General features: G+C 28.9%; 1 protein-coding gene across 1 annotated transcript; it reads right to left on the bottom strand.

The window, feature by feature from the left end:
• Positions 1 to 2756: 2756 nt before the first annotated feature.
• LOC108773260 (xanthine dehydrogenase/oxidase-like) lies at positions 2757 to 12889 on the bottom strand. The gene is made up of 16 exons (XM_018539012.1): positions 12771 to 12889; positions 12273 to 12404; positions 11334 to 11490; positions 10552 to 10756; positions 9577 to 10103; positions 9180 to 9477; positions 8288 to 8806; positions 7877 to 8060; positions 7283 to 7579; positions 6409 to 6847; positions 5981 to 6109; positions 5351 to 5481; positions 4759 to 5020; positions 4551 to 4647; positions 3349 to 3459; positions 2757 to 2824 (listed from the first exon to the last, which is right to left on the bottom strand). Exons 1-16 carry the CDS (start codon positions 12872 to 12874, stop codon positions 2757 to 2759), a joined length of 3660 nt encoding a protein of 1219 aa, XP_018394514.1. The 5' UTR covers positions 12875 to 12889.
• Positions 12890 to 13297: the final 408 nt, after the last annotated feature.

Genomic DNA, 13297 nt, shown 5'->3' with positions numbered 1-13297 from the left:
GACTCCTAGTGCCCTTTTTTCTCCGAGTTTATACTTGATTGACAGGAGTTTTTGTTATTTAAAATTATTACAATTTATTTCTGTAAATTTGTCCACATGTGCTATAATACACTCTATATATATTTTGTATATGTATTTTTATATGCAATATTTTAATTGTAAATTTGGTATATCTTTTCCTTACATAAAACTTAACGTGAATGACGTAAATAAGATTATTTCGAGCAAACAGAAAACATATTTATCAAACAAATGCATTGTACGAGTAATTTCTCTATTTACTCGTATATTTCTCTATTTTAGCACAGAAGCTTATAATGTTAATTTTCATATAAATCCATTAGAATATTGTTATAACATTCATTTGTTTGATATTTTACTTTCTATCGGATACATTTTTATATAAATTTTGTAATCAAATTCGTCGTCTTTGAGATGTCTGCTTATAGATATTTAATAGTTATTAATTTTAATTCTAATAGTTTTTGTATATGTTCATTTATACCCGAAAGAAACACTGTACCAATTAAAAATGTACATTGAAATAAGGCTCAATATGTTTTTAAAACAAATAATATAGAGAAAGAGGGCAATGAGCCAATAATATCGTTAAAATCTTTAAATTAATCTAATATATTGCGAATAATATCAAGTAATTATGGCGTTTCGTCCCAGCTTCCACTACTGGACTCATCAGTAAAGTATTATTGTAGTGGAGCCTACCTTAGACGCCTGTTTAAGTTATTAGATCGGGAATCTATATATACAGATATACGCGTCTCCAAGCACTTGCGAGAATTTTTGCGAATATCTATAGACCTCTGATGGCGAGTCGAGTCTAGTTTTATCGATAATCGGCTCCAACATGTCCTTAACTAGTCGAATTGTCATAACTTTATTTGTAATTTTGTATTCAATTATTCACAAAAATATATAAGTAATTTTGAATTCCTTAAATATGTATTAAGAATAAAATTTCATTTTGATTTTTTATCTTATACACATTGCAATTAGTTTATACATTGTATAAATTTTGTCAAAGACTTACACGCTTGTCATTTCCATTTTCACTCGTCAGTCGTGTCAAATTACGACTAACTATCCCTCGTCGTATACTACATAAAGATATGTAGTACTTATTAAAACTATCTGTAGAACATTTATTATAAGAACTCGGTCTAGAAATCGGTATTTTTGTGCACAATTTTATGCACAATGTATAATGCTATGTATAATGTAAAAATAATTAAAATTTTTTTATGTATTATTTGTTTTAGCGAATCTTTTTTCGAGCAACAAACGTTATCGTACGTGTTTCACTAATTCTCGTTATAATTTTAGCCAGCATAACATCATCGCACATCCTCACGTTTACACACACGCGTCTTCTTGTTGACTATCAGTAAACGCTTTCTTTGGACATATCGCAGTTTAGCTCACAATGATACATACGAAAACGTTTATAACTGCTAAACATTGTCAAATAGGACATAGAGATATCTATAGGGATCCGATACACCTAGAATTTATTTTTAAATCTATGTGTTTCTAGATCTACATATTAAGAAATACCCTTCTTATATTTCATATACATGTATTCTTATCAGGGACCCGGACCGAAAGGTTTTTTCGATTCGGTTCCGATTCCGGTTTAATGAAACATCAAATAAATGTTCCGGTTTCAGTTTCGGCTTCTTGACTAGCTTCAAGAAGACCGTAATCGAAAAAATTACGGTTTTAACGGTTTTTATCGGTTTTTGTCTTTTTTTTCATTTTTCACAAAGTTTGGTAAAGGAGTTTAAAATTAAAAATAACTTTTTATTTATTCTATTTATTTGTTCTTATTTTACTATAGAATATAATAAAATATTGTTTTTAGACGAGAGAGAGAGAACTTATTCATCTGTTTTTACAATTTAGAAAATGCAACTGATAACTTGGTAACTCTGAAACACGCTAACCAACCATACAGTTGTATGATTATTTGGCAGCTCTTTCCTGGACTCTACTTCAATCTTCAATCAGATTTTTACCTATACATTCTCTTTCATCCTTATGTGAAACAATTTTTTCTTTCTTTTTTTGTCGATAACAAAGCATTCTTTCTCATAAATATTTGCTTCTTAATTGAATTTAGAATTTGTCTCTTTTTGATTTCTTTAAAATTGCGCATTCGTTTGGATCAACGAATGTTAATAATCGTTTTTCAGGTTTTTCTTTTATATGTGATTTTCTGGAATATTTAAATTATAATATAAGAAAACAGAAATTTTCGTGTATTTATATGTACCTATATAAGTATATTTACTATTTTATGTAAGATTAAAAAACAAAGTAAACGAATGATTTACGTTTTTGTATAAAGATTATGGATTTCGCGAACTTCCTCCGTATCCAGATCCATTCTTAAGAAGCCAACGTTAAGAAGCCACGCGTCAACTTTGAATTTGAGTGAGGATAAACTCGTAACAACGTCACATGCATTATAAATTTTCAGTACCGAAAAGAAAACCGAAAAAAACCGTAAACCGAAAATAATTTTATTGGTTCGGTTACAGTTTCGGTATCATAAATTTTGTAGAATTTCGTTTCGGTTTCAGTTTCCGTTCATCGAAAAAAAGGGTTTCGGAACGGTTTTCGGTTCCGGTTCCGGTTTGGTCCGGGTCCCTGATTCTTATATACACAAAATTTTGGAATTTATTCCAGTAATATAATAATTAAAATGACAATTCAATTATAGTATTTATCAATTGCTTTCAAAGCACCATATCGTCTTTGCTTGTTAAACTGGTTAGAAGTATACGTTCTGTAGTGCAAGGTCCATCTGCAAACATCATAAATTGTATACGTATATATGTATATTGCAATATTACTTTATTATAACAATATTTTGTAAGTATAATTGTGCTTAAATATTCTAATTTACAATTAGAAAAAGGAAGTTTTAAAAGTAAGCTTGAGTCAATTCCAAAAAATATATATATTACAACAGTTATACGTTTAGTTTGAGTAACGCTAGCATGATTATTATACGAAATGAGTATGATTTATATATTATAATATTATATATATGAGTATTATTTATAGTTTTAGATGGATGATAAGAAATCTATTAGATCATAAATTCCAATGCTTCTAATATATTATTCTAATGAAAGTAAAAAGAATTAAAAAAGTCAGATCATAAAAAATTGAAAAACGTTTATTTAATATAAACATATTAAAATACGTATAATATAATTTGCACTTATTGAAATCATTGCAGTTATTAAGCCAAATCGTAAAGTTAGGTAATTTATGTTGCATGTTAAATTAAAGGACACAAATATATTTCTGCTTAAAACTTACCTAATCGATACCACACATCTGTATTCCCTGCATCCGCTCTAGCTGAATTCAATGCTTGGCGGATCGCTATTGGAATTACGCAACTCATACAAAGAGGTGGTTCACTGGTTGCTACAAAGATGTTTATTTAATCAGCAATGAACTCTCTAATGCTTCTAATTTTTATATGCTTAACAGATTTATTTAAAAAATTGATAAGGTTGTATTTAGTTCATTTAAATTAAATTATGAATTATAGGAATGTACATTTTGTAAAGTGATTAAACTTTTATGGATTTGAATATATTTTTTTCGAAAAAGATTCAACAATTTCTTTAATTAAATTATTAAATTTCACACAATATAATAAACATTAACATCTTGTTTTCAAGACTCGATTAGGCTTTACACTTTACACTTTCCTCGATTTTTAAATCATACGAGTCAATTATTATTATCTTTCATTAAATTATTAAAAACAGAAAGAAAAGCCCAAATTCGTTTAAAAAATGTTTTCTTCTCACTGATCTTGAAAAATGTAGTTACACTTCACACACAAGTGCACTTGTTTTTGAGGTTTGTAAGTCATAAAATAGACATTGAAAATGAGCTATAAACGCAGTAAAGATTTGAGTCTAAGAATTGCAAAATTAAAAATTTAATAAAATAAAATACTACAACTTGTTGAAATATAAAAGCTTCTTTTTGATGAAACTTTCGATTAACAAAAACTAATTTTTGAAGAGCAATCAACAGAAATATCAGTTAGTGTTTTTTTTTATAACAAAGGTGTATTCGAAATTGTCTTTTGTATAAACAAATTATCTTATATTATTAAATTTGAAAAGAGATAATTATTGTTTAACATAGTTTAAGATAACTAAAAATTTATTGTAGCGTTCTATAAAATTTTTCATTTTATTGAGCCTCAAATACAAATAAAGTGCAGTTTGAGTGTAAATGAGAAATTTATGATTTTTTCAAACATACTTTTTAGGAATCAAGAACGTCTTAAAAATATTGTTGAATGCTATATATTTAAATTCCCGATTTAATTTTGTTAGTCTTTTCAATGAAATTATAATAGATTATTTTTGTTAATACTAAAAAATTTGATAAATGTGTTTTGTTCCCTTTTTCTATGTTCACCGACTCATTTGTGTAGAAAATACTCAAGTTTATAATAGAAAATAGTAATTTAAATAAAAGATTTTTAATCTCACCTTTTGAACCAAACATACCGGCTGCATTGACCGAGTTTTTGAGTAAATATATACGGAAATCCTCAGGAATATCCATTGCCCCTGGTGGTTTATAATTCTATGAGAAAGAATATTTTAGATAAATTTTTAGGAATCTTTTGGTGAATCGAAGTATATTTGCATTTTAGAGGTATAACAGCTGCATTGAAATTTGACGAATATAACGTACCCAAGTTCTATCATTCGTTAATACTCCTGTTTTAGGATCGTACACCAGGTCCTCAGAAGTCCAATATCCTATTCCCATCACGAAAGCTCCCTCCACTTGACCGATGTCGATTTCCGGATTTAGACTTACACCGGCATCTTCCATCAAATCAATTCTTCTGATAATATGCTGGCCTGTCAGTACATCGACCTCTACTTCGGCAATGACAACACTATAAATGACGTAAGGTTTTACCTCATCTTTTGTTGGCCCGGTTGCCACCCTGCCAAGAAATAGATTATATACAATAAATAATGATTTATTTAATATCATACATTTATTGAAATTATATTTAAAACACATGGTAAATATTCTTAATTTTATAATTATATGAAATACGATGAAATATCATATTTATATAAACAGGATCATTCATAATCTATATTTTATTATTTATTTCAAATAAAAGGTGACAATTCTTCTGAATGAATGTACAATATTTTTAGAAAAGTACAATATCTTAGAAAGATGTTTTAAAGTTGTTTATGGTAAGTTTATATGATATACATATAAAACGCCATTAATGTTTCAAATATGACCTAATGACTCTTACATGTAACGCGCACATAAATCAACGTCTTTTTTATACGCTGCAAAAACAAGATCCTTCCACATCGGATTTTCCATTTCTTCTCTTATCGGTTTCAGTCTTTTCAAAATCTCTTTGCAAGCTTGAACTGCTGCCTGGTATAAATTCAATAATTAATATCATCAATAAATTTGATGTAATATATATTTTACGTTGTTTTTTAAAGTCTTACAAGAGATCATCTGTCATTAATGTCCGAAACCAATTTGATTCTTCTTAAAACATGTTGTTAAAAATAAGACCTTAAGAGACACATCTTTCTTATGATTATATAGTCTTTAATTCGAGGTACATTCATGATACATTCCCTCAAAATTAACGCTTGTATTTAATTCTTATCAATTATCTACAAAACGGGAAGATACCAAAAAGTGTTTTAGATAAAACGTTAAATGTTTTTTATATTATTGAATAATTATGTATTTAAAATTTTCTAAAATCTAAAATTTTGGTAAATACTTCTGTCTTTATTAATTTTGAGCTAATACGTGTCTTATGGATTTTCGTGTTTAACAACCTGTTTCAAAAAGAATCGAATCGACTTTGGACAGCTACCGCGATTGCTTTCTTGTTAGAAATGATTTAAATTCTTACGTATCCGCAAGATTGGGTAGTAATATTGCCTCCTGTAATCGAATTATTTGGTGCTGTTAAATTATTACTTTGTTTGACGGAGATTAAATTCAGATCGATCCCCAATGTGTAAGCCACCATTTGAGCAATCTAGTACAAGAATTATTTTTAAGTAGTTAAAAATATGAAGCGTGCCGTATTTATTTTAAATCGTAATTCTTTTCTATGTAAATCTACTGAATAATTAATTTTTATTCAAAATACAGGAAACATGTATCCAAAAAACAAAAAACTTGAAAATATCAAAATTATAGTTATGTCTTTTAAAGTAGAAATTTTTTTAAAGAAATGGTTCATTTTCTTATTAATTGCTTTTTGACCATTAGTCCAAAAACGATCGTTGAACAACAAAAATGATAGAACTTGCTTGAATAAATGTTTTTTCGTACCTTAGTATTTATCCCTTGACCGATTTCAATTCCGCCATGCGTCACGCAAACCGAACCATCACGAGCGCAAACAGACACCATTGCGTTGAATTGCCCTAGATATGGTACCGGATATTTCATTGTTACTGTGGCAATTCCCTTTTTCTTCCAACGATTCTGAGAGTTAAATATTTCAACAGCTCGCTTTCGCATCTCATAATCTGCCGACTTCGACAAATCCTTTATCATAGCTTCTAATACAGTTTTATCTATATTATTCATATTTGACAATCTGACCTCTACCGGATCCTTTTTTGTCACTCTTGCTATATGCTCCATTATATTCTCGATCATAGCTACTCCTTCCGTATTTCCTGGTGCCCGACAATGCGTATTTGATGGTATATCGGTCCGTACGTCAAATCCGTTGAACGTCCAAGTATCGGTCGCATAGCAGGAACTAATAAAATAAATTTGTTATAAATATGAACTAAAAATAACTAAAATATTTGGCTTGTAAGTATTAAAATATTACATAAAATAAACGATTAATAGCTATAGAGTATTTACTTTTTTTATTTAGGCAATTTAATGAAGTTATTTTGTCATGATTAATTATAACACTTTATTAAAATGAATATCATATTTATTTTTTGTAGTTAATGCAAAGTTCTAATCAAAATTATGTAGACAAGTTAATTAATTTTAGTATCTTTTCCTAACCTTTTTTTTTTTTACTTAATTTTAATATATTGCAGTGAACACAAGTGAAATATAATAGATAAGTATTAATATTAAATATATTTATATTATACACTGTATTTTTTATATACACTTGTTAAAAATTGTTTATGTATTTGTTTATATATGTACTACTTTGTTATATTTTCGATACCTTCGCATGCTTCGAACCACATTAAAAGCTTGTGATTCATTGAAACTGAAACCGCAGTTGCTCCAGTGTTTTGAGTTGAGATACTGAATAACTCCGTTATTATCCACTCCAATTTCATATTCTTGACGCGTAGAATATCTCTTGCCTACCGATAGCATGTTGCTCTCTATCGTCATAACGAATCGTGCTGGACGATTCAATTTGTAACATACCAATGCACAAGCACACGAAATTTGCGCGTTACGTGAGATTTTCGATCCATATGCACCACCAAGTCGTCTTACATACACATTGATGCTAGGAAAATTAAATTTACACGATTAGTACTAATATCAATTTATGAATGCATTTCTGAAGGCCCTTATTAATTAATTTTTTTTATTGGAAAAATTGAAGCGTCGTTTTTCTATTTCATTTTATAAGTACAGAGTCACTTTAAATTTTTGGTGTAGATAATATTTCTTGATTTTCGCAATTCGTCGGGAATAAATCAAAATTCAAATTAAATTGATAGTACGGACAATGAATATAGATGATAACAGTTCAATATTTTAAAAGGAAAAAATGATCATAATATATACATAAATAAGATACCTATTATTTTTAACACCGAGACAATTTGCAATTGATACTTGAATGATATCCATCCATTGTGACGATGGATAGACATCCATACCATCCTCTACAGGAACGCACACGCAAGATTGAGTTTCCATGGAGAAATGATATTGGCTGCCGCATTGAAAGACACCCTTTATTACTTGTTCAGTATTTTTTCCTATAAATTAATAGAAAATGGCTTTCATTCCAACGTATTATTTTTTTTATTTCTAACAATAGTTACTTATACCATTTTACAGGTTTGCAAATATGTAACTTATCTCATTCTTGTTCTGAATAATTGGTATGAATACTTGTTTTTATCTTCTTCTGATAATTACAATTAAAGAAATAACATTATAATTAAAAGATTCAATCTAGTACCACGTTTTTTTTAATTTTTACCTTTATTTTTTCCCGGATAGTTGGCGTTTAGTCTGAATCTACTTTCGTCCTGCGTCGTAATTGCATCCTGGATGCTTATCACCGGCTTCGTCACCAGAGGTTCGATATATTTAATTTGTACCAATTTTGCAGCCTCATTTGCCAAATCATGCGTCTCCGCTACAATTACGCCAACCGGTTGGCCAGCATACAAAACATAATTTTCAGCAAACAGCAATTCGTTCTCTTGCAAGAATAACAATTCGCTAACGGCGGAAACGCACAAATTCTCTCCCGGTACGTCCTTGGCACTGAAGAACGCCACTACACCCTTCATTTTAAGCGCCTTGTTTGCATCTATACTATCGATTTTGCCATTACCGATTTCAGTGAGGACAAAAGCGCAAAACACTTCTCTAGGAAATGGAGGCAGATCATTGCAATATTGGACTTCGCCTGATGTCTGCATAATGGCTTTTAACTTTGTTATGGGTTTAGTCACTGGCCACATATTCTTATTTGTATCGTAGTCCTGTGTACCTATAGTGATAATATATTTTGTACAATTTAGACAATCAGAACATTTTATTATGATTTTGTATCTTGACCAATTGTTTAATATAGCCATATTTCTATATTTTTTTAAATATCAAAATTATTATAGCAGCAAAATGTTCAAAGTAATTTATTATAATTTTAATTTATTACAATTTGCAAAATTTATTATAATTTTAAAATTTTAATACACAGAAATTTTAGTAAACAGCATAACGTGCATTATTAAATATTATAAATAAAATAAAATTGCTAACGTAGAATGAAACATACACGTACCTATTTAAATCCGAGCACGTAAGCCTATTTAAGAGAAAAAATCATATATTTACAAAAATTTTGCTGTTAATTTAAGTACCTGACGAAAGTGATCGTTCTAACAACGAGCCTCCGCTACGAAGTCTGAAATCTACAATCTTGGGTCTGATGCCTAACACAAACTTATAAAATAATCCTTCGGCGAGCGTTCTGCGGAATTCCGGTGAATAGTCCGGCAGCACATGATCAGGTTGCAGTTCCTTATTCAATATACTCAAAGCTGCCTTCAGTATTTCCTTATTGAGGATAAATTTTCCCACCAGAAATTGCTCTGTATTTGTTGCGTGCAAGAACTGTTTATTGATGCCACCAAAGATGATGTTAGGTTTTTCCAATACCTTTTTATAATATTACAGATATGAACAAGAATTCAAAGAAACTGAAATACGAATAATTAATAGTATCATTATATGAACAATGTAAAAATATTTTATTACTTTGCCACCGCCGTCAAGTTTGAAGAGAAAGCCGGCGTTGACATGAGCGTGAGCGTTCTGAGCTCTAGGCATGATCTTGAAAGATTTAAATTTATAATCATCGGATAACAGTGGCAGCATGACGCTGTAAATGACTTTGTGAAACATATCGATCTTCAGAAAGTCTTTTAACAGCATACTTTTCTTTCTATTTGGTGATTCTAGGACATGTGCTTGAGCACCAACGGTCTCTAATATCAAAAACATATCAGATGGGAACTCATTGTGCTCGTGTTTGATCATTAAGTTACCGGCGATGCTACCGGTATTTCGCACGGGTACGTTTGCGATCATTTCTACATGTTCGGCTAATTTATTTAGATATTGAAAGTTGGGTTCGGTTGAATATTTGTGGAAGGTCTCTAGTGCCACGGCGAGAGTTACATTTCCTCCTAGGGCCAGATAGTCTCTGGTTTTTTGGATATTACGCAAATCTGATATATCGTTTATATCAATGCATAAATCTTTTTTACTCGAGCGATAAACACCTGCAAAATTAAATTTATATAATATTATATAAACTAAGGTTTACTTTTTACATTTAATGAATCGCGAAAATTAATAGTACTATCAAATGACATTATAGAATAATTAAAATTATCGAAACCTCTTAAAGATTTTTATTTTCTTTAGTAAATTTTAATAAACCTTACAATGTTATCACAAGAGAAGTCAGTATCAATTTAAAAAAAATTATTAATAAACACAGCGTGTAATTATTACTGAAGGCTGACATAATGAAAATATATATTATATATATGTATATATAATTATATATGGATTCTTTAATTATGTGACGAATTAATTATATTGCAGAAATATTAATATTTCATTTTATTGAAGGGTTTACATTTTCGTAATAAAATATTTTGATGAGAAAAAAATATACTTTTTTCAGTTACTTAAAAGTAATGACACGTTTCAATAGAATATTACCATACGCAGTATTTCCTCCATTCAATATATAAGTAGCTCGTGGATTTCGTTGAAATATTGTAAATAGATCTTTGATAGAGTAAACTTTGTAAAATTTCGCATCCGCTAATTTTATGTACAACATATTTTTATAGGACAGTTGCTTATTGCAGCTATCTGTACATGGCACTCCATATTTCGGACATGTTTTGATATTGTACAATTCCTGCGAAGTATGTTTCATTATACTTATAAATAACAGAGTGTATATTAAAAATTAAACAATACATAAATGTTTATCTCAAACATGTAGTGATGCGCCGATTACTTTCGGACATGCAGTATAATTAAAATAAGATAATAATAATCCCTATCAATTAAAAATTAAATCGTTGACTTGATGCTAGCAGCATTCTAAAACCTGCAATGAAATTATTGTAAAAAATATTACTTTATTCAAATTTCAAACCTGGCTTTTTTCCAATTCAATTGTGGAGGCCTATAGCCTATGGAGTCTAAGTAATATTAGTCATAATAACGGATGTTTTTACAATCTACTTAAAAATTGTTATATTAAGTTATTAAGATCTAGTCTTGACTAAATTGGCCTTTTTCTTAATTATTTGATTTATTTATGCGGTCTCGATTAACTTGCTATTATAAGTATAAAAGGAATTTTTTAACAACGACTAAATAATAATTATCACAATAACAAAATAAAGTTTCTTTTTGATAAAATTAAAGAAATTTAGACATAAAAATTAAGTTTTTTTTAATGACAATGAAACTTTTTACACAAGCACCTCGATGTCGCTGATGTTTTTCATCATCGATGGTGGTGCGTCACTGGCAAATTCCTTGAACGCATCCAAAATCGAACGATATCCAGTACATCGACAAATGTTCCCACCGAATGAATTTTCGATTTGTTGCATAGACAGCTTTTTATCATGCATGAGACTATACGAATTATAAACAACATATATATATATATATATTTACGCGGTTTTTGTTTTACAAACATTTGTTGACACGACATTTTCATTTATAACTTGTTTATTATTGAATTATTAATAATTATACGTATAGAACAATAAAGAAAAATAATGGGCTTAAAGCCAATTGTGTAATAAAGGAAATTTTAATAAATAATAACAAACATCTTATATACATTTCGACACCGATAGGATCATTATCAATGTTACAATAAATTACAGTTATTGAACTATTTAAAATCTACTAAATTTTTTTTGTCCGTAACACATATGTCCGTAACCTCATATTTTTTACTATTGCGAATATAAGAAAGTGGTAAAATGTCTAGAGTCCGTAAATAGTCAAGTAGCAAAAGTAGTCTTAATAGATAAAATGTTGCAAATCCATAAACAAAAAATAAGAACGCAGGCAGTGGAAATCCACTTTATAATGATTTACAATTGTTATATTCAAAAATCTGAGCAAGTTTGCAAGATCGTGTAACTGAGAATGTAATTCCGGATAACGCAATGGTTGTTACATAATTGGCTCTAGGCTCGTTATTTTTCTTTATTGTTTTATAGAGATTCATTTAATAATATATTCATATGTATGTTCATTTTTCTTAAAGGTACTGTCTTAAATGTGATTTTGTTACAACACCAGCAATTTAAAACAGATTTCATCAGGAAGAAAAAATTAAATATATTTGAAGTATAATATTCCTTTAAAATTACAAATTAATTAACTATTTTAATAATACTTACCCATACAGATTCATCACCATACCAGGAGAACAATATCCACATTGAGAACCATTTTTATCAGCCAGTGCAGCTTGAATTGTGTGATAACCATCTCGCTTGTTACCTAAGCCTTCAATAGTATAAATATCCCATCTGCAATATTTTATATATAATATTAGTGCATGAAACATTAATATTAGCTTAAATTCGATAAGCTCAAGAAAGTAAGATGTGAATTAACAATATAAATATAAAGAGATATAGTTTAATATTTTAAAAGAGTAATTTCTGTTGTCAAGTATAACAGTAATGTCATAACATCAATTCACCTATAAAAATTTGGCTTTCGATGCAAACTTTTATAATTCAAGAGCATGTTCAAAAATAATTTACGTTAAAAAATTATTACATACATCTGGACTCAGATGATGATGAGAAAACTAAATTATTTTAATGATTGAAGTTTTCTTTGATATAAAATGCAATGTATGCACGGTCTGAAGAAGTTAACATACATACCCATCGCATATGAGTACCGGTACTAGACAAGAATTCACGGCTATTGTTTTGTCTTTAATTTTCACAGCCACAATACAGGCACCACAGCCACCCTCGTGACACATCGCTTTTGTGCCACGTAGTTTCGCATAATCGCGAATGTAGATGTTGAGGGATATGCAAGTCTGTATACAAACGCGACAATCGTTTCCATTTCCTGATACTGAAAACGATTTTGCAAATAAAATCGAAGTAGAATTTATGATTGTATAATATAATATTTACATTATTGCGTTTTATTTCTAAACTCAATGTTATAATTTATATAGTTTTATGAATTTTTATAATATATGTATATAATACTTCTTTTACGTAAAATTTTCACAATGTAATTATTTTTGTTATAACATATATTTGATAAAAAAGTTAATAAAAAAATATCAATAAAGAATTCCATATTTTCTTAATATAATACGTACCAGCATGTGGGACTCCGTTAATTGTAAAATTAACATAGTCTTTTAAGTCTCTATTTCTGAAATTAAACT

The sequence above is a fragment of the Cyphomyrmex costatus genome, unplaced genomic scaffold (assembly GCF_001594065.2).
Source record: "Cyphomyrmex costatus isolate MS0001 unplaced genomic scaffold, Ccosl1.0 scaffold20, whole genome shotgun sequence".
NCBI classification, from domain to species: Eukaryota; Metazoa; Arthropoda; class Insecta; order Hymenoptera; family Formicidae; genus Cyphomyrmex; species Cyphomyrmex costatus.
This window is presented reverse-complemented; position numbering and strand designations above follow the sequence as displayed.

Coding starts and splice junctions, on each gene's coding strand:
- LOC108773260 (XM_018539012.1), bottom strand. CDS start 12,874: ATGTGTCACGAGGGTGGCTGTGGTGCCTGTATTGTGGCTGTGAAAATT. Junction 9,478..9,576: donor AACTTGACGGCGGTGGCAAA/GTAATAAAATAT, acceptor TATTATAAAAAG/GTATTGGAAAAACCTAACAT. Junction 2,825..3,348: donor AGATGTGTGGTATCGATTAG/GTAAGTTTTAAG, acceptor TGATGTTTGCAG/ATGGACCTTGCACTACAGAA.